This window comes from Leuresthes tenuis, unplaced genomic scaffold, assembly GCF_036924035.1.
Source record: "Leuresthes tenuis unplaced genomic scaffold, fLeuTen1.0.hap1 SCAF_16, whole genome shotgun sequence".
NCBI classification, from domain to species: domain Eukaryota; kingdom Metazoa; phylum Chordata; class Actinopteri; order Atheriniformes; family Atherinopsidae; genus Leuresthes; species Leuresthes tenuis.
The window spans coordinates 10,759,944-10,786,504 of NW_027325370.1; the positions used below are offsets into that span (position 1 = coordinate 10,759,944).

General features: G+C 41.0%; 1 protein-coding gene across 3 annotated transcripts in view; it reads left to right on the forward strand.

Annotated features, from left to right (window-relative positions):
• Window positions 1-1,210: 1,210 nt before the first annotated feature.
• Window positions 1,211-26,561, forward strand: part of LOC140272156 (forkhead box protein J3-like) — a 71,775-nt gene continuing 46,424 nt past the window's right edge. For 2 of the 3 annotated variants that reach the window (XM_072367511.1, XM_072367513.1), the window contains exons 1-3: window positions 1,211-1,469; window positions 9,195-9,321; window positions 9,622-10,093. In XM_072367511.1, coding sequence (XP_072223612.1) covers window positions 9,737-10,093 — 357 coding nt within the window. In that variant the 5' untranslated portion in view covers window positions 1,211-1,469; window positions 9,195-9,321; window positions 9,622-9,736. Of the gene's footprint in view, window positions 1,470-1,588; window positions 1,895-9,194; window positions 9,322-9,621; window positions 10,094-26,561 lie in introns of those variants that run through there. The other variant, XM_072367512.1, reaches the window with a different exon arrangement.

Sequence of the window (26,561 nt, forward strand, 5' to 3'; positions counted from 1 at the left end):
CTTCCTCCCACAGTCCAGAAAAAACATGTATGCTAGAATAACTGGTGATTCTAAATTGACCTGAGGGGGTGAACGTGAATGAGCGTGGTTGTGTATCTCATCAGTCTCCTTTTTTTGCCCGGTATAGTGGACTCACAACCAGTCCAGGGTGGACCTCGCCTCTTGCCGAGAGGCAGCAGGAATAGGCTCCACCAACTCAAAGTGGGTTCTGCAAAATCCAGTATCAGTCAAGTTTATTTGAATAGCACTATCTAACCGTAGGTTATCTGTGTAAATTTCATACTTATTTTTATTATTAACGGGATGTAAATCCACTTTCTGCCACTGTTGTGTCTTGTCTTTCTCTTGCAGACACGCATCCACTGATATACTTCTACTCAGCTCACATAACATTCTAACTGAGACTTCCATGGCACACTGCTGCTGCTCACTGTGGCATTGCAGCAGCTCCTGTTTAACAAGAACAAAGGCACTTTTAAATGCAAATGACACTCTAAATTGGTGTCTAGATGAAAGAGACACACTCTGAGACTATTGTCTGACAATTCTAACTCTCCATCCTTCGGTCTGTGAACTTGTGTGTTAAAAATGAAATCATGGCTGAAAACATTCAGATTGAACATTGTGCTCTGACTGATGTCTGAGGTGGGTGTGCGGTGCCTTCACATCAAGCTTCTAATCACAAACTACAGGCTTACACTGAGGAAAACCTCTACTATAACATATAACCAACCATAAATACCATAATTAAAGACAAATTTGCTGCCACAGTAAAGCAGAAGGATGCAAAGGTCCACATACTGTTTTGCTGTTGCGTGTGAGCAGTGTTTGATAATCACTATTGGTAATTTTTTTCTAGTCTACAGTAATTTTGTGTTTTAGGATCTGGATTTCTACCCATTTTGAAAATACAGTCACTGGCACGGGTGGGTAGTAATGATAATTATCATGGCCTATTTAACGTAAGAAATTAATAGACATGGCATAAATGCAATTATTACAAGCCCTGGAATAATTATATACGTGGCATATAATTATGATATGTTATTTTGCTCCCACTTGTAGTAGGCAGGTCCTTGTAGAATCTCATTAATATTGAAACTGGGAACTAGTTAAATGGATGTGATTTCATTTTTCCCCATTGTGGTGCATGAATTCATCTTCAACGTGCTCCGGCTGGCGCTGGAAGTAGTTCCGGTGGTTTATCAGCGGAGCACAGAGCGCTGAGACCCGGGTTCTTCTCTTGCTGAGCTCAAATGAGAATAGCGGGTCGAGACTTTCCCCGTCATGAGTGTCGAATGACCACAGCGGTCAGTTGAGTCTGACGCTTGCAGAGCACCGAGCCTGCAGCCCCAGTGACGGCGCAAAGACCCCGCTGGAGCTTTTGTCTTCGAAGGGAATTTTTCAAGTGCACAATCCTGGGCGTCTGGAGTAGAAAAAACTGAGCCGGTTCACGTTCATCCACGACGGTGAGTAGTCTTTGCACATGATGCTTTTTGAATGTTAGTCAGGATGGTATTTTGCATGTAACGACGTATTGGGAAATAATAATAATATATTTTTTAAAAAAGCAGTGGTTCTACTTAATGGCAGGCCATGTCAAGTTCCCTGTCTGTGACAATATAACATGCATGCAGCCGCTGGAGCATCTGTGTCCGTGCGTAAAAGTCAACTTCTGCAAGTTTACCGTCATAGTCTCACGTCGACACGAACGCAGCGGGGTCGTCGGGCAAGATGCTGCAAAGAAAGTGTGCTCAGTGAAACAACTATCCGAGGGGTGAGTTGTATTTGGAGGACAGCACCGCTAAGGCTCCTCGAGAGGGTGTCCAGCTGAGAAACCAAAACAACCTCAGAGGACGCTGAGCTCCGCGCTGATGTGTCCCAAGTGCACCGAGTGAGTTCCCAGCAGCTGTCTGATGGGATTCCTTGTGATTGAACTTTTCTTCAGAACATTTCTTCTAACAAGGTGTTCTTATGAGCACTCACTGTGTCAGCAGCACCACGGTTCATATTCATGGATGTGTTGGTTTGCTTTTGCCTGATATTTACATATTTACAGTAGCTTGGTGTTTGCATGCTTATGCCTGTATGCATCATGTGACGTGGTTATGAGAGGTTCCCAGCATTCAGTTTATGCAGGACGACAAATCAAGGTAGAAGATGGTAAGTCAGATGTACAACATACAGACTCGTCTTAGTGTTTTGTGTCAAGTTAAACAAATGGGCAGATTTGACATGAACATGTGCTCCATGTTAGAGGCAGATAGTGCAGTTACTCTTGATATTTCGTTAGGGAATTAGGTGACGGATATTTTGACAGTTACACCTGTAACTTGCCAAAACCTGTCAAAGATGCAGCTCACTTTTGTTAGTGTTTTCCAGCAAGCAGGAGAGTGGTGTGGTTCCTCTCTTCCACCATCTTTTCCACAAGCTTTCTTTTAAATGGAGCAGTGCACTTTCTCTCCATCAAGAGATTATAACCGTACCGTGAAATGTGACTGTTTATGCTGTGAGGGGTCTTTATCTTTTCTTCGTACTGCAGTAGGACAATCGGTCAACAGTGTCCCAACTTTACTTCACAAAAAATATGCAGGGAAGGGGAGTTGTGTGTGTGTGTGTGTATGACAGACTTAGAGAGGGTTTGAGAGAACACCGTGCTCCTGATTTGGATGCGTCTCTAATTCCTATCAAGATGAGAGCTGTCTGAACAGATTTCTCTCATCATTATTTGCTCAGAGATTTACTTGTGCTTGTAAATGGTGTTGATTGAGGGTAATTTGGCTTTTTAATTGCTGAACAGCTGCCACACTCACTGCTGATTGCCATTGTAGGCTTTCTCCGTACATCACTCATAGTGCCCTAAATGCCTCATTAACACGTTATGCAGAATCTCATGAAACGTGAAGAGAAGGAACCATCATAATGTTTTACTGATTTGTGTTTTATCATCGGAAAGGTCGTTGTAATTATCGCCAATGTCAGCAAAGGCAACGCGAAGAAGCGAGTGGAGTAATGACTTTTTGAAAGTTGAAGGAAGGGTTATTTGTGGATGAACTGCAGGCATTTCAGCTTCTTTGATGGAGATTTTTTAAATTTATATATATATATCACTCGTAGCTGTCGAATTTTCATGTTGTCTGTGTGCCTATTTGTTCTGATTTGTATAGTATATATGTATATATATATATATATATATATTTTTTTTTTTTGATGCAGCGTCACTGGTGATAATGGGCTGCCACTCTTTCAGCTCATCATCTTCCAAGGATAATTTGCCAAGTCGAGAAACGGACGGAACATTGACCTTGGAACAAACAGTTATTTTTTTTTTTTAAATCAGATGTTTGTAAAGAGGGCAAACACTTGTCTTTTAATGTATGTTTACCCCTCTGAGATGTTTGAAAAATTGTGCTTAAGTACATATTGCACGGAATGGAAACCTGCACCCTGGTGCCTGTGCGGTGTTCACACTGTCTGTTTTTACTGAAAAACCCAGCATGATCTGCGTTAGCGTGTATCATTCAGAGGGCTTTTTTGCAGCTCATAAGTAATCTCTTTGACATGCTGTGCAGAAAGCGTTGTCCATGTCATAACTGCGGCATCGACTTTCTACTTTTCATACTGCTGCTGTGCGTTTAACCTTGAAAAGATCTAGAAAAACATGATAAGAAACAATATGATTTGAGCAACCACATACGCCCACAGTCTTCTGTTGTATGGATTGATGCCTTGAAGCTGTCTGCTCCTCATCACGAACACTTCCACTAAAGGTCTGTTGGTTAACTGCCTTGCTGGAAGATCGCCTGGCAGTGGCTATTAAAAGGGGTGAGGATGAGGTGTCTGTTTGGCTGGACTCTCTCTAATCTGTCTCTAATTGTCAGGCCGCTGCAGGTCATCAGGTCACTTTAATTACCTCAGGTCATGTAATTTATCAGCTGTTTAAAAGTGATTATTGAAATTACCTTAAATTTACCACAGTGTGTTGAGATGGAGAGCTTCATGCCAGACTGTCAGTTATATATCCTCAAGATGAAATCAGATATCGATTTTCCTACATAATGGAGTCCTCGGTCATTTGGCTTTAAGTTGATAAATATAACAACACATTAGAGCGGTCCTTCTTTCTTTTTCAAGTACCTTTAAGCTCTCTGAGTGCTCCCAGTCACTGTGATTTTGGCCAAATCCCCAGGAAACTATCCATAATTTGAATTCTAATGCAGCAAATCCTTTTATCTTGTCAAAATCCTCTTTGATTCAGTTAGCAAAGCATCGCTGTGATTTCAAGAAGAAAGATGTGAGAGATAAGATTGGGGATGATCACCTTTAAAGGGCTGTTATTTGGATTGAACTCGGCAGATGTGCTGCCAGCGACAAGGGTTTAGTGCAGAGCTTCCATTGCGAACCTGATGCAAAGCTTGTGTCTTACACAGGCTAAGAGCGTAGCACTCTTGTGGTTATGTTTTAATGAGTAACAATTGTTTGCCAATTTGCATGTAAAACAACGCAATTATAAACAAGCATCAAAAAGCTGTAATACTTCTAAAAAATGTAAATTACTCTCCATTATAAAGCGCAACAAAACCTAAGCCATGCCTCCGAGCTCGGGCCTCGAGGTTTGGGATGCTCACTTCCATTATTAATGCTATTCACAAGCCAAACTTTTTAGGTTGGTGCAGTTGGGCGCTTTAATCTATTTTTGCTGTAAATTAATGAATTTTTAAAGAGGACTAGTCCTCTCTGAATAGGACTGGATGTGGGAGTGTAGTTTGAGTCGCCGCGACGCCGTGCTGTAGCCTCCTTTGCTGTGCAAAGCATGAGTTCACAAACAGCATCCCATCGCTCTCTTGGGACCTCTTGTTGAGAAAGTTTGCCGAAATGCTGCACTTCTATGTTTTATTTATGACAAAATATGCCTTTTTAACTCCGCCGTTGTCAGAATCTTAAATTCTGATAGCTTTTTCCTAGTTGGTATCATTAAGTCTTGTGGGTCCTTTGCTCCCTCTACCTTGGCAGATGTTTTCAGATGTGTTCTGTGTGGGTTTGGCAATTTGAATATTCCAGGTCCAGTGGGATTCAATGGAGCAGACTGATATCCTCACCTTCTTTCTGTCAGATCATAGAAAAATGGTTTGAATCGGTGCGTTCAGTTTCAATTGAGATGCCCCAGGATGGACTTAGTTGACATGAGCCAGCTGACGAAAGTGTACCGTCATGGATAAGATATCATCTCCAGTAAATCAATTTTTTTTTTCTTCTCCAGTTTTCCTGACCAGTCTCTTTAAGGACTAAGGCCACACAAAGAACCTCACTTTGAAATGGCGAATTACATTGATGCCTCTCCAGGTCTCCTGTAAAAAGGAAAAAAGTATCAAGCGATAATTGCTTAACCCAGCTCCATTTAAGGATGAGCAAACAGCAACCACGAGGGCAGCTGATTTGCCTTGGTATCTTATAATTGAACCTTTTCAGGGACATGTTTTGCTGAAGCAGAAAGTAATTAAGATGTTCAATACTGCTTTTTGGACCTTTTCCTCCTTTCTTTGAATGGCCCACACTTCTAGACATGTCAGCGCTCGGTATGCCCACAGACTTTCTTTTGACACATTAGCCTTACACTTGCCAAAGCAGTCCTTCACAGAAACCCCCTCTGCTCCACGCACTCCGGGGGGGTATTTTGTCATTACTTCATTTTCTTCTGAAAATATTTTGATGCCTCTTTCCTTTACCCCCCCACCGCCCCCATCACTCCATTCAACGTTCTCTATTAAAATGCAGAACTATAAAGCCTCAAAGCCTCTCTCAGTCTAAAAGCCTGCTAGCAGCAGGGGACTGTTAGCTGTTAGTGAAGCATACAGCTGAGTGAGTGCATCACAGCTATAAAATCTAATGGGTGAATACGTTCAATCACACACTTTCCCTCAACTCTTTGAAACAGACAATATTCCCAGTCATGAAAGCGACATCCGCAGTGCAGAGAGTGGCATGTTTAGAGTTTGTGGAGGAAAAGGATTTCTTGCTCATCGACGTCCATGTCCTGATGTTGTAGTATTATCACATTTTTTTAGTTTTATCTATTTGATTATGCTTGTAATTGCTTCACTAATGTCTCAAAATTGTCGAGCTGCAAAAGTTAATTTTTTTTTTTTAGAATGCCTTTCCTTAAATTGAGTAAAGGATAAAAGTCTTAAAGGCCTTCATCTTTTACCATAATTTGAGCCTCTTCTGATACCCACTAACGTTAGCCTGAAAATGTTCTTGTGCACATTTATACTGAAGCTGTTCACATCCTGCTTGTTTTATATGATTAGCTGCCAGAAGATCTTCCGCTCAATGCCTTTATTTCCTACACAGCTATAGATCTGTACCTCATCTGAATTTAGATTTTTTTGTAAGACATTTGAATATGTTTGAAATATCTGCATATTTGAATATTGAAACAATTAATCTATTTTTAGGAAGTTCACTGTAAATCTCAGCACTTTCTAGCTTTGCTTTTAAAGATTACGTATATTGACTGAGGTCAGTTCCATTGGCAGTTACATAGGCTGTTTATTCAGTCTTCAAACGTAGCACTTATATTCCCAGGGACCTGAATAAGTCCCTTGCCAAGGTTGAAGTTCCCCTTGACTGAGGTTGGTTTTCTGTTGTGCTTTGACAATTACCCCGTGCCAACACATGAAAAACTTAAGCCCTTTTTACACTGATCAAAAGTCTGACTTACACCTGCCAACATCTGGCTTTTGAGATCAATTTGAGTGTTTAATTGCTATTCAGTGCTGCATCACATGTATTTGTAGTCTGGGGTCACTGAATGTTGGCTGAATATTCCTACCCTGAGTTGGGAGTCCGATGTAGAAACCAACTGCAAATCTAAATGGCTCACTAAATGAGATGAGACGTGGGGAGCCCCAAGCAAAGTGTCAGTGTTGTTTTTTGAGTTGGTAGTGACTTCATCCGTCCATCCATACTCCTGTACTCCTTAAGCACAGAAAATAAAATATTTTCTGTTTTCAATAATATATCCCCATTAAGCACTGTAAACTTCAGTATGCTTCTGTTTTCTATTGAAATGTCTCTGATGCCATTGAAAATGTGAACTAAAGCAGCAACAGTAAGAATAGACTGACTGCTGTTTTTCTCTCTCACAGTATAGGTTGTTTTGTTTGTGTTGTAGTTTCAGTACATTCGGATAACCACAAACAGCTACCTGTGATAGACATGTTGCAGATGAACCACAATTACGATCTGAAGCACTCATTTTATGGAGTTTAGAACTGGAGCATACAATATACAGTGTACTTCTACAGAAAATCAATTGCCACAAGATAAGCACTGGTGCTCCTTACTGCACGGCATCTTCTTTGCAGTGATCATTTTTCCTCTTGATACCATGCAGGCCTCTGAAGCTGATGTGAAACTCAGCAGACATCAGAAACAAGAGGCACAGCTCTGAGGTTAGCACAGTCACCATGGGACCAGTTGACTGAGTTGACTAAGTAATTGGTTGCATCTACCCACCCGGCAGGGCCCCTCTCCCCAGAAGCCTAGTCACGCCCTCCTCCTTCTCTCTCTCTGCTTTGTGCTATTACTCATCATCCCAGCACCTCACCAGGCTAGCGGTGTGAAGCTTCGCCGTGCGGCCGTGCAGCCAGCCTACGCTCCCAAACTTCTTCACAACAACAGATGCAGCAGGTCAGGGCTTGTGGCAGGCTGATTTGCAGTTCGAGCCTCATTTTAATGAGGGGAAAATAAGTACTTGTTGTTCTGCGCACTCTGTGTCACTACACCCCCCCCCAAATCTCCACCTACCCACCACCAGTAAAACCTCAGGAAAAAAAAAGGCGTACTAATTAAGATGGTTTCATGGGATTTGGAGGAGCTGTTCACCCACAGTGGCAGAGCCTTGAGGAGGAGATGGGGGTGGTTTTGTGCAAGAAGCTTCATCAAGATTTTTGGTTCCTCTTTCCTCTCCTCACTCCCAATGCCTGGCTTGTTTGGCTTGATGAGCCTGCTGCTAAACATGTGTGTTTTCTCCTTGTAATTAAGCGGGGGGTTTGCAGGCGTTGGGTATTTCCCCTCTTGTTATTCACGCTGTTATATTGGGCTCTCCAGGGGGACTGGAGAGAGAAAAAAATGGGTTTCATCTTAGTACGCAGTGCTCATTGAAGTTCTCACCTTGATCATATAAAGCGTGAATGGAGAATGCCACTGGGCTCTTTGTTGCTGAAGGAGAAAGAAAGGTTAGAGCATGGGTTGGTGATAAGGTTTAGATTTGGATTTCTATATAATTTGGAGGCTGTTAACTGTTCACTGGCACTGGTTCATTCTGCTTCCATTTCTTTTACTTGTATTTCCCAGACTCTGGGATGCTTGTCTTCCATAAGCACTAAACAAAAACAATATTTTTTGTTGAATTAGATCATGGTCTGAATGCAGAATTGTCTGTGATGAGCAGCAGGAACATGATTGGACTCAGTCCAATAGTGACAAATCTTCAAACGCCGTGTGACTTGACAGAAGTACAAACCAATTCATGAGTAATTCTCTTGCATGTATCAAAGGATTGCCTTGTTATGGCCTGAATCTTGCAAAAACTATTTGCAAAAGTCCCTGCCACTGCCATAAAGCCCTTACTCTTGTTTCACCCAGGACATTTTTTCAAGTTCATTGGCCCTCTAAAAATAGCTACAATAATGAAAAGTTGGGCATTTTTTCATTGTTTGTGTCTGTCTGACAAGGATCAGAGTCTGAGTGGGGGAGAGGGGTGGGCATGGACTTGCCAGGAGAGTGACATGTCGAGTCAGAAAAAGAAAATGCGAGCGTGTGTGTGCTGAGGGAGTGGGTTAGACTGTGGGGTTAGACTGAGAGGGAGGGGGACGAGCCTTTCAACTCCTCTTGAGGGTTTGGAATTCCTCCTGAGCTACCCCCCACCCCCCACCCCCCAATTTGGCAGGCACTTGTGAAAACAATTCCCCAGCTTTTAGTCACTCTGCAGATCCAATTGCCATTTCCACTTTGGAGGGAATGAGACAATCCAGATAGACGCAACACAGGGAGAAAAAGGGAGAAGAGTTTTAATCGGGTTGGACAGCTACCAAGGCCAGTCGAACGCTTGTGCGATATTAATATCTTATGAGGGCTGTCTGGCAGCGCAAGTTCAACGTCTTGTGTGGTTTTGTGTTTGTATGTTGCAGCGGCAGCAGCCATTGCAGTCACCAAATGAAGATCTTGTGAACATGCATGAGGGGAGGATTCTACCTTTCACTTCAGTGACTTCCCCAGATGCTTTGGCCCAGAGAAAGATGGAAAGAAATGGGAAGAGTAAGACTTAACTCATTCCTAACTCCCTACATTCCTTTGCTATTCAGTGTGTAATCGATATGGTAAAACTACGAGGAAGGTTTTTATTATCCATATGTTATATTGAACATACTATTTATTTACAGTGTAAAAGCCAAACTGGGTAAAATGCTAAAATATTTGGTTTTGCATCAAATGAAGCTAGACTGTATGTGGAAAATAATGTGCAAGTTGACATTTGTGTATCACTGCCAAGTGTGCTTTCTGCTCCAGCTACAGAAGATGAATAGGCATAGTAAACAGAACTCCTGCTCTTCCTAGGCTTGAGCCAAGACTGCTGCAGAGAACCCATTCAGTGAGCCAACAGGAGATCCTCCACACGCCACGTTGCTGAGCCTCTCACCCTCCCTTTTTGACCCCTGAAACGACGAGCACTATGACCTCTGAACTGGAGAGTAGCCTTACTTCAATGGACTGGCTTCCCCAGCTCAGTATGAGGGCGGCAATCCAGAAGACAGATCCAGGACACCACCATGGCCATCACCACGGGCACCACCACCACCACCATCACGGGCACGGGCCTGGCAAGAAAATGGTCCATTTGGATCCAGGAACAACGCTGGACCAAGAGGAAGCTGCACAGCACAGAGATGGTAAACCTCCCTACAGCTATGCCAGCCTCATCACCTTTGCTATCAACGGCTCACCACGCAAACGGATGACCCTCAGTGAGATCTACCAGTGGATCTGTGACAACTTTCCCTACTATAGAGAGGCAGGCAGCGGCTGGAAGGTAAGACAAGACAGAAACAATTAGCTGTTCTATTTTTTTTCTTTTTTCTTTTTTCCAAGTGCTGTGCTGCAGTAACAGGTTAGGGTATAATTTAGCACCTTTTACCTTGTTTTAGGGGATAATGAAACGTAATCTACCACAGCAAATTAGAATACTCTTTGTAAATGAATATAAAGTCCACCAGAATCAAACTAGGTTCATAATGTACTGGGCCAAACAGGTGTGGTAGTGTTTTGTTTTACTGCTGCAGGTTTCAGATTTGTGTGCCAATATGTCTAACATTCTTGTATAAGCAAATTAATCTGCAGCTCTGATTGTGGCGGTCGTTGCAATCGCAGCAGGGGAAAGTGTTTTTGGAAGTCAGCGACTTCTGTGGAAAGATTAAAAAGTTAAAAAACCTTTTGACATGGATTCATGGCTATTAAAGACGACTTCCAAGTAAAACTCTTTCGCTTTGTTAACCTGTTCAAATGGGTACATTTAAAAAAAATAATTATTTTAAACAATAGGAGATGCGACATTAGTGGAATAATCACAGCTAAGCATTTCCACTTTGTGCACACAGTCACAAAAATAACCACTTTTCTATAAGCTTTCAGTAAAGTGACGCTTTCAGCTGATCCCATCCACCCTCTGTTGGGAACTTTATTTTTTTTTTTAGATTAACAACATATGGTTAGCTGTTTTTCTGTGTTCAAGTGGAAGAGTCAAGAGTGTTGCAGCAGAGGATGAGCAGCTGCCGCCAGTGGAAGGGTGGAGACAGACATGGGGCTAATTTGTATACTTTCTAATCCACAGTTTCTTTTAAGGGATTGTTTTCATGAGAAAAGGAATTTCAAATACGGCAAAGATTAGGTTTTAGAGATTTTATAAATATCTGATGGGGAAGTTTGAAAGAATTTTTTAAAAATGTTGCAAAAATGATGGGATGAGCCCACTTGGGGGAATGTTCGTTTATTTTAATTTTTTTTACTTTGTGAAAAGATCAAATGAAATAAAGACACAGATGTGACACCAAACAATTCTGATGCATAGCTAAACATTCTTGCTTAGTTAAACAGGGCTAAAAAAACTTTTTGCATGCAGAGTTATGAATTCACTCACAAAGTGACATTTCAATCCGCGGTTAGTAGTCGATGTTTGTGTGAACGCCTCAAAGACGCATTTTCTGAGGCTCAAAGCCATGGCCCGGTCTCTCAACACGCATCTAGTACACTGGATATTTTGAAGACATTTGCTATCAGGAAGAGGAAATACAACATACTACAACACCTGCAAAACATGGTGATTTACCAGGAGCTGCCTGTTTATTGCTTTAATGCTAAATGAGAAAGAATTGTCTATATGCCAGTCGACACTGTTTGATAGAGAGCACTCAGTCAAGCCATTTCCTTTGTGTGACGCGACCTGCCTGCTAACTATTAAGATTTCCTGGCTTTCTCTTTTCTTTTTTTTTCCCTGTTATGAATAGTTTGTAGAATAGTTTGTGGTCAAAATAGATCTTTTGATGTTGTGCTCCAGGAGCACTTTTATCTAGATTATATCATCTCGGCATGGCAAACATTCTGCCTTTGAACCGACACTTGTGACAAAATGATTAAATGTTTAGCTGTTTGATTATGAATTGAATATATATTTAGGGAGGCATTATTGATTTTTTATTTTTTTTGCTGATATTGGACATGCTGATGATTTTCAGCTCATTTTGAACCAGTTTAGCTGTATGTAAGGCATACAATTTTCAACCAAAAATGCAGAAGACATCAAGTAGAATTAACATATGTTGCAAGCTCTTATTGGCATAGCACACTGGTCGATGCAGACATAGAATGCAGGGCTTTCTAAATGTACACATAAACTGGGCAAAATAAGGACACTACCTCAGCTCATATTTTGAATAGTAAATAAGGGATGCTTATTGATGATGTTCAACGATTTTTGAAAAGCCTTTTTTTAGTATCATCTGAATTCCAGTTTAATTATTTATAGTTTTGACGTTTAAATATTGAAAATTGCAGACTACATTTGGTAAGGGATGTAAAATGAATCTGATTGAACAACCAGATTTCATACCGGCTGCAAATGCATTCACATCCCATGCAACTTATATCGCTGGTGCTCTGAGTGCACAAGCCTGATCCAGTTGTTGCCTCAAAGAGCACAGAAACCTTTTAGTGAACTGAGAATGATTGACAGATGCATTTTGTCTCATTCAGATGACATTATTAAATCCTTATACAAATGAAGCTATACAAATCCTGGCTAATACGAGCAGAAAGGTGGCTGTGTTATTGGAGACATATGAATAGATCCCTGTGGTTGTGTCTTGGGGATTCTTTGCCTTATTAGTGAAGAAGGGGATGGATATAGTCCTTCCACTGATGCACTGAAAAGGCAGGCTGCAAACATATCAACCAATTCGTCTCTCAGAGAGTGCAAACGTTTTTCCTCTTCTCTCATTATTTCTCTTCTCTTTCACTTTCCATCTTCATCTCCCAAGCACTTGCACTCCACCCCACCCCCCACCCTCTTAGTCACTCACTCCTCTCCTCTCTTCTTCTCTTCCTCTCACAAACTTGTTTGTTCTCCATCTGTAATCTTCAGCACACCGTTCCCTGAACACAGATGCATGCCAGAAATGGAGACCAAAAGGTTATGATACGAGCAAGGTTGTGTTGGCAGAGCTCCTTTACCTGCTCGCGGAATTCAATCAATTAGTTTTCTGTTTGCAGAGGGGAAGGATAAGGGTTTACTGGGACCATTCAGTGTAGCTCCTGACTGCTTTCTGCTGATGGTTGTACAGGGCTGGCAGGATGCTTCAGTATCCCATAATTATACTGTGAGATTCATTGATTTGTGTGTGTGGCTGCATTCCCCATTCAGGCACTACAATGATGGCACTGTGGTTTTGTTCTCACACATTCTGACATTTGCCCATGATATTGTTGCAAGATATTGTTGCATGATACAGAACTCAGAGTTGTGTTGTATTTAATTTAATCCATTAAAAAAGAGTCAGTATAGCAGGACTGTGCAAACATATTTTCACACTGTATGTTTTTTTTTCTTTTAATGACTTTGTTGCTAAAAAGTGGAATATGACTCCAATTCCAAAAAATGTTGGAAAGTATGCCGTGTAATTTGTAAACAAAAACAGAATACAGTGATTTGCAGATCTTATGGAACCAACACTTTGCTCACAATAGGACATAGAAAACAAATCAGATGGTAGAAGTGAGACGATGTACTATTTCCTGGAAAAGTAAGTGGTGCTGAAAGATACAGCTAGAGGAACATGTTGCAACTAATGTGATTTTTTGGCAACAGATCGTTACGTGATTGGATATAAAAAGAGCACCTGAGCACCTTAAAGAGGCAGAGTCTCTCAGAAGTTATAATTTAAGCAGAAGCTCTGCAAAAAAACTATGTAGCAATTTCAGAATAATGTTTCTCAACCTAAAACTGTTAAGACTTCGAATATTCCATCATCTACAAAACATAATATCGTCAAAAGCTTTCTGAGAATCTGGAGACATTTCTGTGCCCAAATGACACAACTCAAAATCAATATTGGTTGTCCATAATCTCAAGGCCCTCAGGCAGCAGCACATTAAAAGCAGGCATGATTCTGTCATGGAAATAATTGCACAGGCTCACAAACCGTGTTCACTGTGCCATCCACAAATGCAGATTAATGTTCTGTCATGCAGAGGTAGAGTGTGTGATCATGATCCAGAAATGCTGCCGACTTCTCTGGGTCAACCCTCATTTAAAATGGACTGAGGAGAAGTGGGAAACTGTTCTGTGGTCAGACGAATCTGAATTTGAAATTGTTTTTGGAAATCTCAGTTTGCTGAGTACTCCAGACTAAAGAGAGGAGGGACCATCCAGTTTGTTGTCAGCACTCAGTTCAAAAGCCTGGATCTCTGATTGTTTTGGGGTATGTTGATGCCTGTTGAACTGGTAACTTGCATATCTAAAAAAAAAAGGCACTGTGAACGCTGTTTCAGAGCAACATATGCAACCATCCAGGCAACTTCTTTTAGAGTGAAGACCTTGAATATTTCAGAAAGACAATTCTAAACCGCATACTGCATCTATTACAACAGCATGGCTTCATAGTAGAAGAGTCCAGGTGTCGCACTGGCCAGTCTGAAGTCCAGAGCTTTTACCCCTTGAAATCATTTGGTGCTTCATGAGACAAAATACAACAAAGAAGACCCAGGAGTGTTGAGTAGCTAGAATCATTTATCAGACAAGAATGGGACACCATGATACACATGATGATACACATGAAACACGGATCTGTCACAGCTTTTCTGAGACATGCTGCTGCCATCAAATTAAAGCGAAATAAATAATTTTCATGTCATAGTAAAATGTCTGGCTGTCAACAATTGATAAGTTTTCTATGTTGTGACTGACTGTGATTAAAATATTGGTTTATGAGCTCTGCAGATCACTGCATTCTGTTTTTATGTACATTTTGCACAGTGTCCTCTCTTTCTTTGGAACTGGGGTTGTAGAAGGGTTGCATTGATTTGTACACAATAAACATTTTTATAATCCCTATATAAGTGACTTGTGCATGTAATTATATTTTAGAAAGTCGTAAAATAACAAATAATTGTTGATAATTAGTTGCCACGTTGCATTAGTCTTTGAGAAAAGGCTGTTAAGTTTAGCTTCCTGGATGACCGAACTCAACACAGCAGGCCTTGTTTTATATCAGCCACGGCCATCACAGGGATAGTTACGTAAGTCCGGTTCATTCCAGTTCAGGTGATTGCTGTCAGCTGTTCACAGTGAGATGCAGACACAGAGATTGTTTTGCTGCCACGTTTGGCAGACATTGTCGGAAGACATACAACCACGTTTCAAGTGCCCCCCTCCATGATGCATGACTCTCAAGCTTTCAGAAAACACCTTCTTGTGTAGTACGTCTGGGTTTTCTGTCTCCTTCACCCTCTGCCACACAAGCACACGCACAAACACAAGCTTGTGGAGTCACAGAGACACTCCCTCTCAGGTAGGCAGCGTACGTGTGCAGTCTACAGATTACACGCAGCGAGCTCAGCATGAGATGAGATGCGAAGGGGGTGGGGGTCTGTCAGAGAGTAGAGGAGAGCTTTACTACCCAGCACACGCACTTCGTCTGCTCTGTATGATAATGTGAGAGTGCGGGAACGACAGAGTTGAAACCAGGACAGCACACAGTCATGCACGCCACACATACACGTGCTCCCACTTCACCATGCAAATACACACAACTGGTTGACCACTGTATTGCACGCGCTGCTTCGACACACAGTCTCTCACTTCCAGATGCATCAAAATGAACTTTAGTTTTCTGTTGTAATCACGCATCTTTACAAGGTCACGTCTTTGTTGGAGAAATGAAGATGGGGAGAGATCTTTTCATCTGAAAAGTAATGAGAAGAAGCCTCCTCCAGGGCTGTGGTGGAGGTTTAGAATCTGTAACAAAAAAAAATGGAAAATTCAAAAGAAAATCCTGAAATTAAGTAGCACATGCATGCATAAGTGATTTGTTTATGGAGCTTGTTGAAGCTTCTGAAACCATCTTGTGCAACAAACATGGATACTATTTCCATTTTTTTTTTCAAAAGCAGGGGAATAAACTGGAGTGCAGATACAACTGGAATGCAAACAGCACTGGCTGCTGCAAAGGCTGCGTCATTCTAGTATTATTTAGTACAACGGGAACAGCTTTATCTCCACTATGTTATCTTTGCCAGCCTCTTCCTTTCTCTGCCTTCGTCCTACAATGTGCACGGCTCTGCTTTCCCATGCCCTCTGCAGCTCTTGCACATCCTTTTCACGTCCATGTGTCCCTCCACACTTAAAGCCACCTTTACCACAACTCATAATGAGTATGCAGCAGGAAACCACAGCCACACAGTAGTTCATTCTTCCTTACTTTCTTTCTTTCTTTCTTTCTTCCTTTTTTTTGTCAGTTTGGGCAATCTGTTATTGAATAAGTTTGAGAAATGTTGTCTGTTCTTACTAGATGTGCGGTCAGATACATTTTTTTCAATGGGATAGTTTTGCCGTGGAGATGGCTGGGAGATGTGGGGAAGAGAGCAGTGTAATGGAAAATATAGCACACTGTGCTTCTGACTTCGTGATGAAGCAAGATTGTTATTCGACCTTCTAGATGAAAAGATTAAGTTGTTGTTTTGTGAGCAGGCATAGTTGGAGTGGGTACTTATTCAGATCCACTACTCACTTGTACAGACGTTTTGATTTTCAAAGAAGCAAGACATTGATGGTCAAATCTCTGTACTCAACACTTTAAATGCCGTTGAACAAACCAGTGGGTCAAAGTGGTTACTTTTGTCTTTTACTTTTAGTCTTTGAACAAGAAAGCCCTTTTCGCTGCACAATTTTATATTAGCAAGTTTGTCAACATTCATTATTTCTCTCTGACTTTGAAACGTTTTCAGGATTAGTTTAGGAGTAACCTAACAAGTTGCTGTCAACTTGAGCTTCTCAGCTCAGAGAGACTGCCTCATGGGACACACCTTCTCTTTAAGGCAATGTTAGGGGAGAGGCTATTGCATACAATCCATATATAATCTATACATTTTGGTTTACTGTGTGGAGCACCACTTGAGTCTAGTTAACTGCATTATTAGTCTGGTTTTGACTCTAGCGTTGCTTTTGCTATTTAGTTATTTATCACATTGTTTTAAAAAAACTCATTGTCATTGTGAAAGTGACCATTATGTACCTCTTGAGAAATGCAGTCTAGACCTTTGCTATCAACACGAGGGTTGTTGCAGTCTGTGCTGACTAACCTGCTCTCTTCTGACTCTGTTGCTTCAGGCAGGCCTCCATGCAGCCAAGCTAATTGCCTGCAAATTAGAAAGGCCTAATGTGATGTTGTGAGGGGCGGCAGCAGTGTGGTGGCCTTTGGCCTTTGGCTGACCGCCTCATGTCACAGACAATCACCTGGTATAAATCATCACTCTACCATTATTCTGGCTCCCTTCCTTCCCTGCTCCGTGTGAGCTCTATAGCTAAGCGTCATAGAGGTCATCGTGCTGTGTTAAGTGTACTTAGATTTTGGAGGGTGTCTGTTGTCATTAGGTGGAGTCATTTTGTGGCTGAAGCTCCTGAGTTTTGTTATTCAGCTTTGAAACAACCTTTGTGCCTGTACATGTACAACATGTAGCTTTACGCTTAAGACACCCTCTTGTACAGTGTTGGAGGCATGTCTGCATCTGTATATTTCTGCATTTCTCTGTTCTTTTTTCTTTATCTTCCTACAGTTTTAAGGGCCTGACAGAGGTGACTGGGAAAATGCCACAGATGTCTGGTTGTTCTAATGAGTCTCACCTTTTACTGCGTGTTTATTCCATCATTACTAAGTAACACATGGAAAGCTATTACATGTACCTGAGCATTCTCGGTTTGCATGTCATGTTAGAACAGTCTGCTGTCCAGATGTGTGCATGAGGGTCTGTCTGTTGGCATTTTTATATTCTGGTGCTCCGAAAACGTTCACTATATTAATGGAGTGATCAGGATGAAGACTTGGTTTAGGACTTAGTTCAAGGATTAGGGTTAGGCATTTGGATGCGATGGTTTGAGTTTGTGTAAGGCATTTCAGAGGAAAAACTGTTGATAGATGAGCCTTCCTTTCAGTGCTCCACCAGAAACTTAATCTCCAATTTGTTGGACAAACACTGCCTAGATAAAAGCATTGTTGTGGATATCGCTCCACCATTTTCTCATACACAGGATAATACCCTGTGATAATTTTTTTTAACTTTTAAATACAAAATTGAGGGACTCTGAAACCCCAACCCAATGCTTCTACTCGAGAGGGGGATACATTTGGGTGTATCCTGCTGCTTTACATTAACCTGCCAAACACTGATTGATTGTCAGTTCTGACATAGAGTATTTACAAGACATCTTGAAACATGCTGTGGAGGAAACTGTTGCTTCCTTTAGAGCTCGGCTATGAGGTACAGCCACTCACACAATGTCAACAGTTCACTCAGCAGATAAAGAGGCTGAAACCTGGCAATCATAAGCATCACCAGTGTTAAGCAATGTTTAAACCAGTGCAGTATCACCGCACCAAGCTTTCCTAAAGTAAACACACGACGCAGACAAGAGCATGCAAACCCTTACCGTCTCTGCTGTCTCTGCTTGGTGGGGAGTTAGCTGGTCCACATGAACGTTGCAATTAAGTCAAGATTGTGTAAAGATCAAAGCACAGCATACTCCTGATTAGGCCAACCTTAGAGGACTTATATGGCTCACGCTGCCATCAGCTGAGGGACCAGTGACTTGTGGGATATTTGCGATAGCTTTTGGTCAGTCACCAGCCTGGTCCAGCAGCCTCCTCCCTGTGTTCGTGCCCTCCGTCTGCTCACTGCTGAGCCTCTTCCTTAGGTTTGGGCTTTCTCTGTTGTTGCATCTAAACTTTTGAACAACCTGTGCTTTTACATAAGGACCTCACAAACACTCGACATTTTCAAAACCTGTTTGAAAACTCAATTATATTCTTTGGCATTTAAACCTGATTGAGTCATGATATTTTTTTCATATTCTTATTTTGGGTGTCTGCCATCTGTGTAGTCTTGTTTTTGCTGTTTGGATTTAATTGTTTTACGCTTTTTGTTTCAATTTTACAGCACTTTGGTTAATGCTTTTTGTTTTTTAATGTGCTTATAGATCAATTGCCATGTCTAAGCAGCTGTTGAGGCCAGTAACGTGGTAGACTAGAGTCAATCAAGGAGCCGACATTCCATTGTCTGTGTAGATTTCCTTTGTCCTGCCAACGTCTACCAGAGATTGAGGGCTGTGCAGTACTAAGATGAACAAGGAGTGGACAACAGTATTCAGTACATTTAGATTGAAGAAAACTCCTCCTGTTTGTTTAGTACTTTAGTGATGATCTTTGGAGAGAAACCGGATTCAAACCATCATTAGATATGGTGTATAATGTTACCTTTGTGTGAGCTTCCTCTTTTCAAAAGGTTTTGTCTGTTTTTATAGACATATTCTGAAATATGCAACCATAAATTTGAAAAGATGTTTTGCTTTTTCATTGAGGATTGGAGATTGGCTATGCTCTCTGCGTTGAATGAAGGATTCCCGAGGACAGTTGTGGACCTAGAGCTTGTATTTCAGCACTGTGTTGCTTTATTGTTAATGTCTAAAGAAAGGTCAGTATGAGCAAAACGTTGACCTTGTGAAAGAAGTCAATGTAAAGACGAGAGATGTGTGCAGTAGGGGCCTCTTTTCTCCACATTCAGCTTAGTTTTGCCTTTACAGAGCCAGAGCTGTGTGCACACCCTTGATTCGTTTCATTTGCCACACATTCAGAATGCAGAGCTAGTAGACAGTAGGGAAGTATTTCTGTTTAGATATAACAAAAGGTGCATTTTATTTTATTTTATCTTCTTCCACCTTTCAGGTTTAAATAAGAGACTAAAAAAAATGCATTTTGTCAACAAGTGTCCTCTGAAAGGTGGTAAACCGTGTAGTTGTGTGTGGGTGGCGTGTGTATAGGTCGAGATTGTGTTAGAAAGTATAAAGTGTAGTCCTTGTATGTCAAATTAAACCATGATGCTGAAATTAAATTCTTCAATACTTTACCGTCAAAGCTGATTACTGATCAGCCAACTAAATTCACCTGTGTTGAACAAAGTCACAGTTTCAATAACACAAAGACATTTACCAGTTTATAAGTGAAGGTCGTTTTACCCCAGTAGGGTATTTTAAGGCCATGAAACACATTTTCTCAATCTTCAAAACTTTACTATCCGAGTAATTGTAGATATTCTACATTTCCTGCCAAAGTTACAGCAACAGTAATAGTTGTGTATAAATAAGTTGTGTTTTTTAATTGCACAACATTTTTCCTTTTTTTCCTTGAAGTTGGCCAGGTCCAGTCAGGAAAAGACTGAATCAAGTACTTAGATTGTCATCACATCCAGATTAAATTGGTTGTGTCAGAGGCATTTGTCTTTTATATACAATCCACTGTCATTGATTAGGATTATCAACATTTTATTCTATACTTGCACATGTGCTCAAATGTGCATTATATACATTAACACACTGCACACATAGATGCAGCTATTAATTATACTTGTATGAGTCATTGCTAGAGCTTTTAATTAGGTACTAATCACTAATACCAGTCTAAGTATTAAATTCTTAATTAAAAGAGAGGAATTTCTCTCGCTATCTCCTCCAGCCTTTGGCACTCATCCAGCGTTTGGCCTGTAGCTCTCTCCATATGGCTAATAACAGGCTTAAGGCTGGTTTCCCTTGCACTCAGGAATGCAACAATTACACTGCAGAATGAGCTTATTTGCTGGCTACAGATTTTACATCTTGCCTGACATGAGTCTGTTCTGTTTAGACCCTAAATGACACCACAGTGGGTTTTAAACCATTCAGGAAAGGGAATATGTTATCTCCAGTTTAATAAAGCCAGAGCGTGTGAGGATCTGTACAAGTATAACCCTCTTGTGGTGCTTTTTGTTAATGGTGAAATGAAATGGAAAATGGTCTTATCAAGTGATTTCCTCTGAAGTAAGTTTTAGCCTCAACCATAGTTTATTGTCTCATCTTTTTTCAGCTTGTATTCAGACAACTTAACAACTGCTCTTGTGCTGTGACTGTGAGACAAATGTTAGTTACATGACGACAAGGTGATCTTTTACTGCCCGTGTTAACATTTTGATAGCATAAAGGCGACAGAAATAACGCCTTTTGGGGCAGATTTGCTAGGCTGGATAAATCAGCTTGTGGTTGGACTATTCTGTCCTGCTGCCGATGTCCTTAAACTCAGCTGATCTGCAAACACATGCATATCCAGCTTATTTTGATCAAAGCAGTCTTATCTGGGGCAGCTCAAATTTAAGTCACAAACACGTTGATAATCAGAGGCCTGTCCCAGACCAGCTTCAAGCAGAGGTGCTGCTTGTCGTTATTTCAGCACTGACCCTATAAGCATGACCCCCCTTTCCTGTTCCTGCATGCTTATGTGTATCAGCAGACTTAAATCTTAACATGTAGCCAAATTTAGGACTGAGATTCTTGTATTGGTGGCAGACAGTGGCACAATCAGTATTGAAAAGTGAGACCAGACCTTTGTAAACAAGTCTGCGTGATTAAATCAGGAACTTCCCTTTGACAATTTTGTGTTCTAAAAGTGAAAATCAGACAGAGCAGCAAAAAAAAAAACGTTTCCATTCTTTTCAGGCTCTAATTTATCACGGCCCCTCTTTATTAAATACAAGTGACGTGCTTAACTTTACCTTTACGCAGTAGTGGAGCGTCCGAGCAGACAGTTTTTTAAAAGGCTTAAGTTTTAGGTGATTAAAACTTGACTTGTAGAGATGAAGATGATTTTTTTTTTTTTTTTCAAACTCCAATTTGGACAGATTCTTACCTAATCAAGAAGTTTAAGACTCTCTCTGGAATGGCCTTCATTTAATCAGTAAGACTGAGAAGAGAAACATTTTGGACACTGTGATGCACTCACAGTACAACAGTAGTTCTTCCTGCTTGCCTGTTTCTCCTCCTCCTCCCCAGCTCACGCACCTCCTCTCCCGGTTGGTGGCTGACAGAAGCTGTCACTTCACCACTGACACAACCAGCAACAGGAAGTGTGCAGCCATGGCCTAGTTTGATCTCTGTGTTATTTTTGAAACACTTTATCAGAATTACACCTGGAAGGATTTGTCTTTTTATATCAGTTGTTATATTAAAGCTCCTGTTAATGTGACACAGGAAGGATGTTCAGCTTAAAAAACTTGAACTCGACTCACAGCATTTGTTTTGGTGTTGTGTCCTATACAAAAGCTTGACTGTGAATGAATCAGTTCGCACTGTTTTACTGTCTGATGGGCATGAAATGCTTTAATCTGTTGCTCAAACTGGACTGCTCGGACCAGTGTAAACAGCATGCCTTTTATACAACTAATGCATCCTTTTGCACTGCTCTGGGAATTCCTGTCTTCTTGCTCAGGAGTTTCACGTCTTTGTTTTTCTTTTTCTTTTTTCTGTTTTTTTTTCTGGAGTTTCTGATTCTGGGATGAAGTCATTGCAAATCCTGTGGCTGCCTCACAATAAAAGTTTCTAATTAGAATGAATGTGATTTGACAGCTTGTTCCCTTTTGGTAACGGTACCAAATTGTTAAAATATCTTTACTCGTTAAGCTCTGCTACCAGTTTAATCCCATATTGGATATTTTATTCATGTTCGCTGTTTAGTAAGTCTCTTTTACTTCTGTCTCTGACTCTAAAGGCATCTGAGGGAGAAAACACACTGACTCATACACTACAAAGCCTTATACCTCAGAGATGTTGTGGTTAACAAACATTGCAGAATGGCTTAAAGGTTCCAAAGTCTACCAAGCATTTGTTAAGACATGTGCCTACGATCCAACATTTGACCCATTACACCCCGATGCAACAACGCTTGTTTTTACCTTCCAAGCCAGATGTATGCACATCAAGATTTTCAAGACACACAAATGCAAATGAAGATATTTCTTAAAAATATATGATAAATATGAGAGCAAAGTCAAAACCTTGAGATAAAGGCAAAAGGTTTAACCTCTCTAATGATTATTTGGTGATTTATAGATTTTTCTGATACTGAGAAATAAAGAAACTCACTGTGCTTGAAAGATTTTTAAACAAACCCGTAGGTCGTAATGGGTCAGAGGTAAGAGTTTTGAGCATTTTGCACAGTCTTCTGTCTCACTGGTGGAAAGCTTTTCATGTTAAAGCCCATGCAGGAAATGTTGAATCTGCATTAATAGCTGCAGTATGGTGGATAGTATTGGAAAACAAAAAACCTAAATATGTATGAAATATATATGTAAAATAAAAAAGATGTATATGGCAGTTATGACAGGTGTATACTAGAGGACAGGGGAGCAACAAGATGACATCGTTTTTAGGGAATGAACTCTATCGTTTGATAGAAAACAATATGGAAATTTGACATTTCTGTTTCCCCCCAGGTGGATGAAGATGGTGATACAAAACACTCACAATTATCTCACATAATCACAAATATACAATTAGGCAATAATTGTGTCATACTATCAGTGACAGGGGCAGACAGTCATGCATGCTAACACAGTCAAATTAGAATCGCAGATTAAACGAACGCACACGTCTCTAGACTCTCGGAGGAAATTGGAGCACCCGGAACAAAGACATACATACTCTGGGTGAACATGCAAACTCCACACTGAAAAGCTCTGGCTGACCAATGGCTTTAAATACAGAAGATGACAGTCCTAAACATTGTTACCACATAAAGAGAAAATGAAACTCACAAAGATTAATTTAGAAGTTAAAAGAGCTCTGAGAGCTTTATCTCAAGTTGCCAGAGGAGACACGTGAAGGAGGGAGTCCCATGGGTCAGCAGCAGTAGTGATGCATGCTTTCATAACTTCGAGCAGTAATTGAAACAGACTGTTCTGGGTCTGAAGAAATGCAACAATAAAAACAAATTGATCTGCGACAAGGGCTCTGTATTCAGGTGTCGTAGGCAAAAAGAATGTTCCAAAGCAGGCTAAGGGATCAATTACTTAAGGGGGGTGGGTTGGTTGGAACGATGCATTACGTTTCAGTGCACTGCTATTGTTTTGGAGCGACTTGCAAGATCCCTAGGGACAACAGCAGCCCTGCTTCCTCCCTCGTCTGTGAGATTTTTGGTGCCAATCACATGCAAATGCACATATACACAATGACTCACATGGATAAGATACACTCAAGCTGTAAACATGCATGAAGAAACCCATATTTATGCAAGTGTGTGTTTTACTGCTCAGAGTCATATGCACAAACAAAATGCTGAAAATGCACTACACAGCTACACACATTTTCAGGCACACACACTCAGGTGTATAAACCCTCATCTTATAGATGACTTGTCTGAAGAACCTCAGCAAGGGAGTGTAGAAAGTGGGGGATGGGTCTATCAAATGAAATGAATATGTATCAGGTGGGGTTTGAAGTACTGACTTGTATTCAACCCTGCATGCTCACGGAGTGTCTGTCACTCCGTTACTATCAAGATATAAGGCATTTCACTGATGCTTAGAACCCAGGAGACTCTTACATCTAAGACACCTGTCCATATATATGTGCACCCTGCACTCCCTCTTCCCTCCATTTCTCTGTCTTTGTGTCTCTTGCATTCCCCCCCACCAACTCCACCTCCTCTGTCTTGCCTTCAAACTGTATATTTTACCCTTTCTTTATGCATCGTGTGGTGCGGCTGAAAGTTAATAAAAATCTCTCTTCCCTCTAAATGTCCCCTCCTGCTATATCTCCCTTCCTCCTCACAGTTTTTCTTTGTTTCTGTATATCTTGCTCTGTCTGTGGGTGCACAAGGGCTACCACTCTGACACACCAGCACATTCATCCTGAAGGGAATGGGAGAGACTCTCCTGAATACTGCTGTGTGCGTGCATGTGTGTGTGTGTGTGTGTGTGTGTGTGTGTGTGTGTGTGCACGTTTGCCTGTCAGACTCCATAAGGCTTCCATAGGTTAATGCTCAGAACAGCAAACCTTTTGCCCTTTGACTCCAGTCTCCCTGCAGAGGCAGAGCTAAGTTAAGGTTTTACAGGGATCTAAACAGCACACTTGGACAAAGGGTTCATTTCTTACCTTGCTGAGAGGATACTGTCAGGCTGCCTGTTAAACTTGCCAAGGCTCTTTGGTTAGTTAATCTGGAAGCAGTGTGTCTTTCTCCCAACCTTCAAATCTGACAATTCACCTCAAAACGACAGAGCAATATGACACATTTTTCAAATGTCATCCTGTAAAGTTTTGGAAGCCTTAATCATTCTTCCTCTTGAAATTAGAGAAGACACCTCTTTCCAGAACAGCTTCCGTGCCCATGTTGGCACTGGAGAGCAAATGCGTGTTAATCTTTTGGGTTTTCAGGATACTCGAAGAATCCGGTCTTTTCTTTTTCGGTGCTGTACAATGTGTGCGCCTGTCAAACTATTAGGGATTTTAATCGAGATGATTCCAGAGTGTATTTCATGTTGTTATGATTAGAAATTCAATTATTGCAATTTCCTTTGCAGATGATTCACATTTTCTAAGAATTGAATCAAGCACATACAAAATAATTTTTGTACTTTATGCTGTATTGAACACTGAACTGTAAAAGAAAGTTTAACTAAAGATATGTGGGTTTTTTTTAAGTTGATATGTCGCCGATACACTTCTGAGCTTGCAACAGAGACAAAACAGGCTATTTGTGTAAGGGGGAGCCAGCATTGCAGAATACGCCGCTCTAACCAACAACCGTTGTAGCTCAGCTGGTGGGGGGTGGGTGATTTGTCAGTGCTGTGTGCATCGTGCATATACTGACACACACACAAAAAAGGATAAACTGTGTAATTTGACTTTGATTTCCAGTCGAAACCGGTCAATTCTGAAACTCAACCGATGAACCAGTCCACTGGTTATAATCATTTGTGGTTTTATCCAGTTTTCTGTTTTAGTAAAAGGTTAATTGAGACTGTTTTAAGAGGAGTTGACACAATATACCTTAAAAAAATGTTTTGTTAAAGGTTGATTCCTTTCATTATTTGTGAAGTAGTTGTTATGGGAACCTGTAGCTGTGCTTCGAGGTGCACGTTGACAGTTCTCATCTAGCAGGAGGCTCATTTTCTGAATCAGTTGACTCACCTTTGTTGGATTTCTTTTTGCTACCAAATCTTAATTTCAGCATTTTTCTGCTGTTTCCCATTCATTTCAGTTTGCATAAGATGAGAGTGAGTTGAACTAAAACATGGAAAACGTGGGAAATAAGAACAGTTGGAGTTCTCTTTTTGTTTCATACAGCAAATAGTTGGAGCTTTACGTGTCACAGAAAATGTTCCTCACTTTACTTTGCATGTCTTGCACTGTGACCATTGCGCCTATTAACATCACTATGCTGATACAATGTGTCACGCACCCCTGTTACTGCTGGTAACTAAGGCACACAAAAAACTGCAGCGTATGTTTCCACTGCACCCATGGTCATCAGCACACCATTTCAGAGCAGTCAGAACTGTGTGGTAATAAATGGAACAATTTTTTTTTTCATTTAGGCTTGTCATCCTTTACTTTCAACAATGTTAAATTCACTTGAAAGGAAACGCTCTCTCATGTTGCCTCTTTGTCTTTAACTCAGCTGCCGTGACCCAAATCTTCCAAACCTGCCCACTTATCTAACGTCACTCTTTTCTATGTGACCTGCTTCCTTAGTTTGTCTGCACACACACACCCACACACATTCACTCACGTAGCAAGCTTCCTGCTTATGGTCAGAATACCCCACTGGCTGCTTTAACCTGAACCTTGTCATATCTGCTCCCACACACATGCACATAACCTTTTCATCCTTTCCTGACAACATCACCGGTCTGTCTTTGATCACTTATCATTTTCT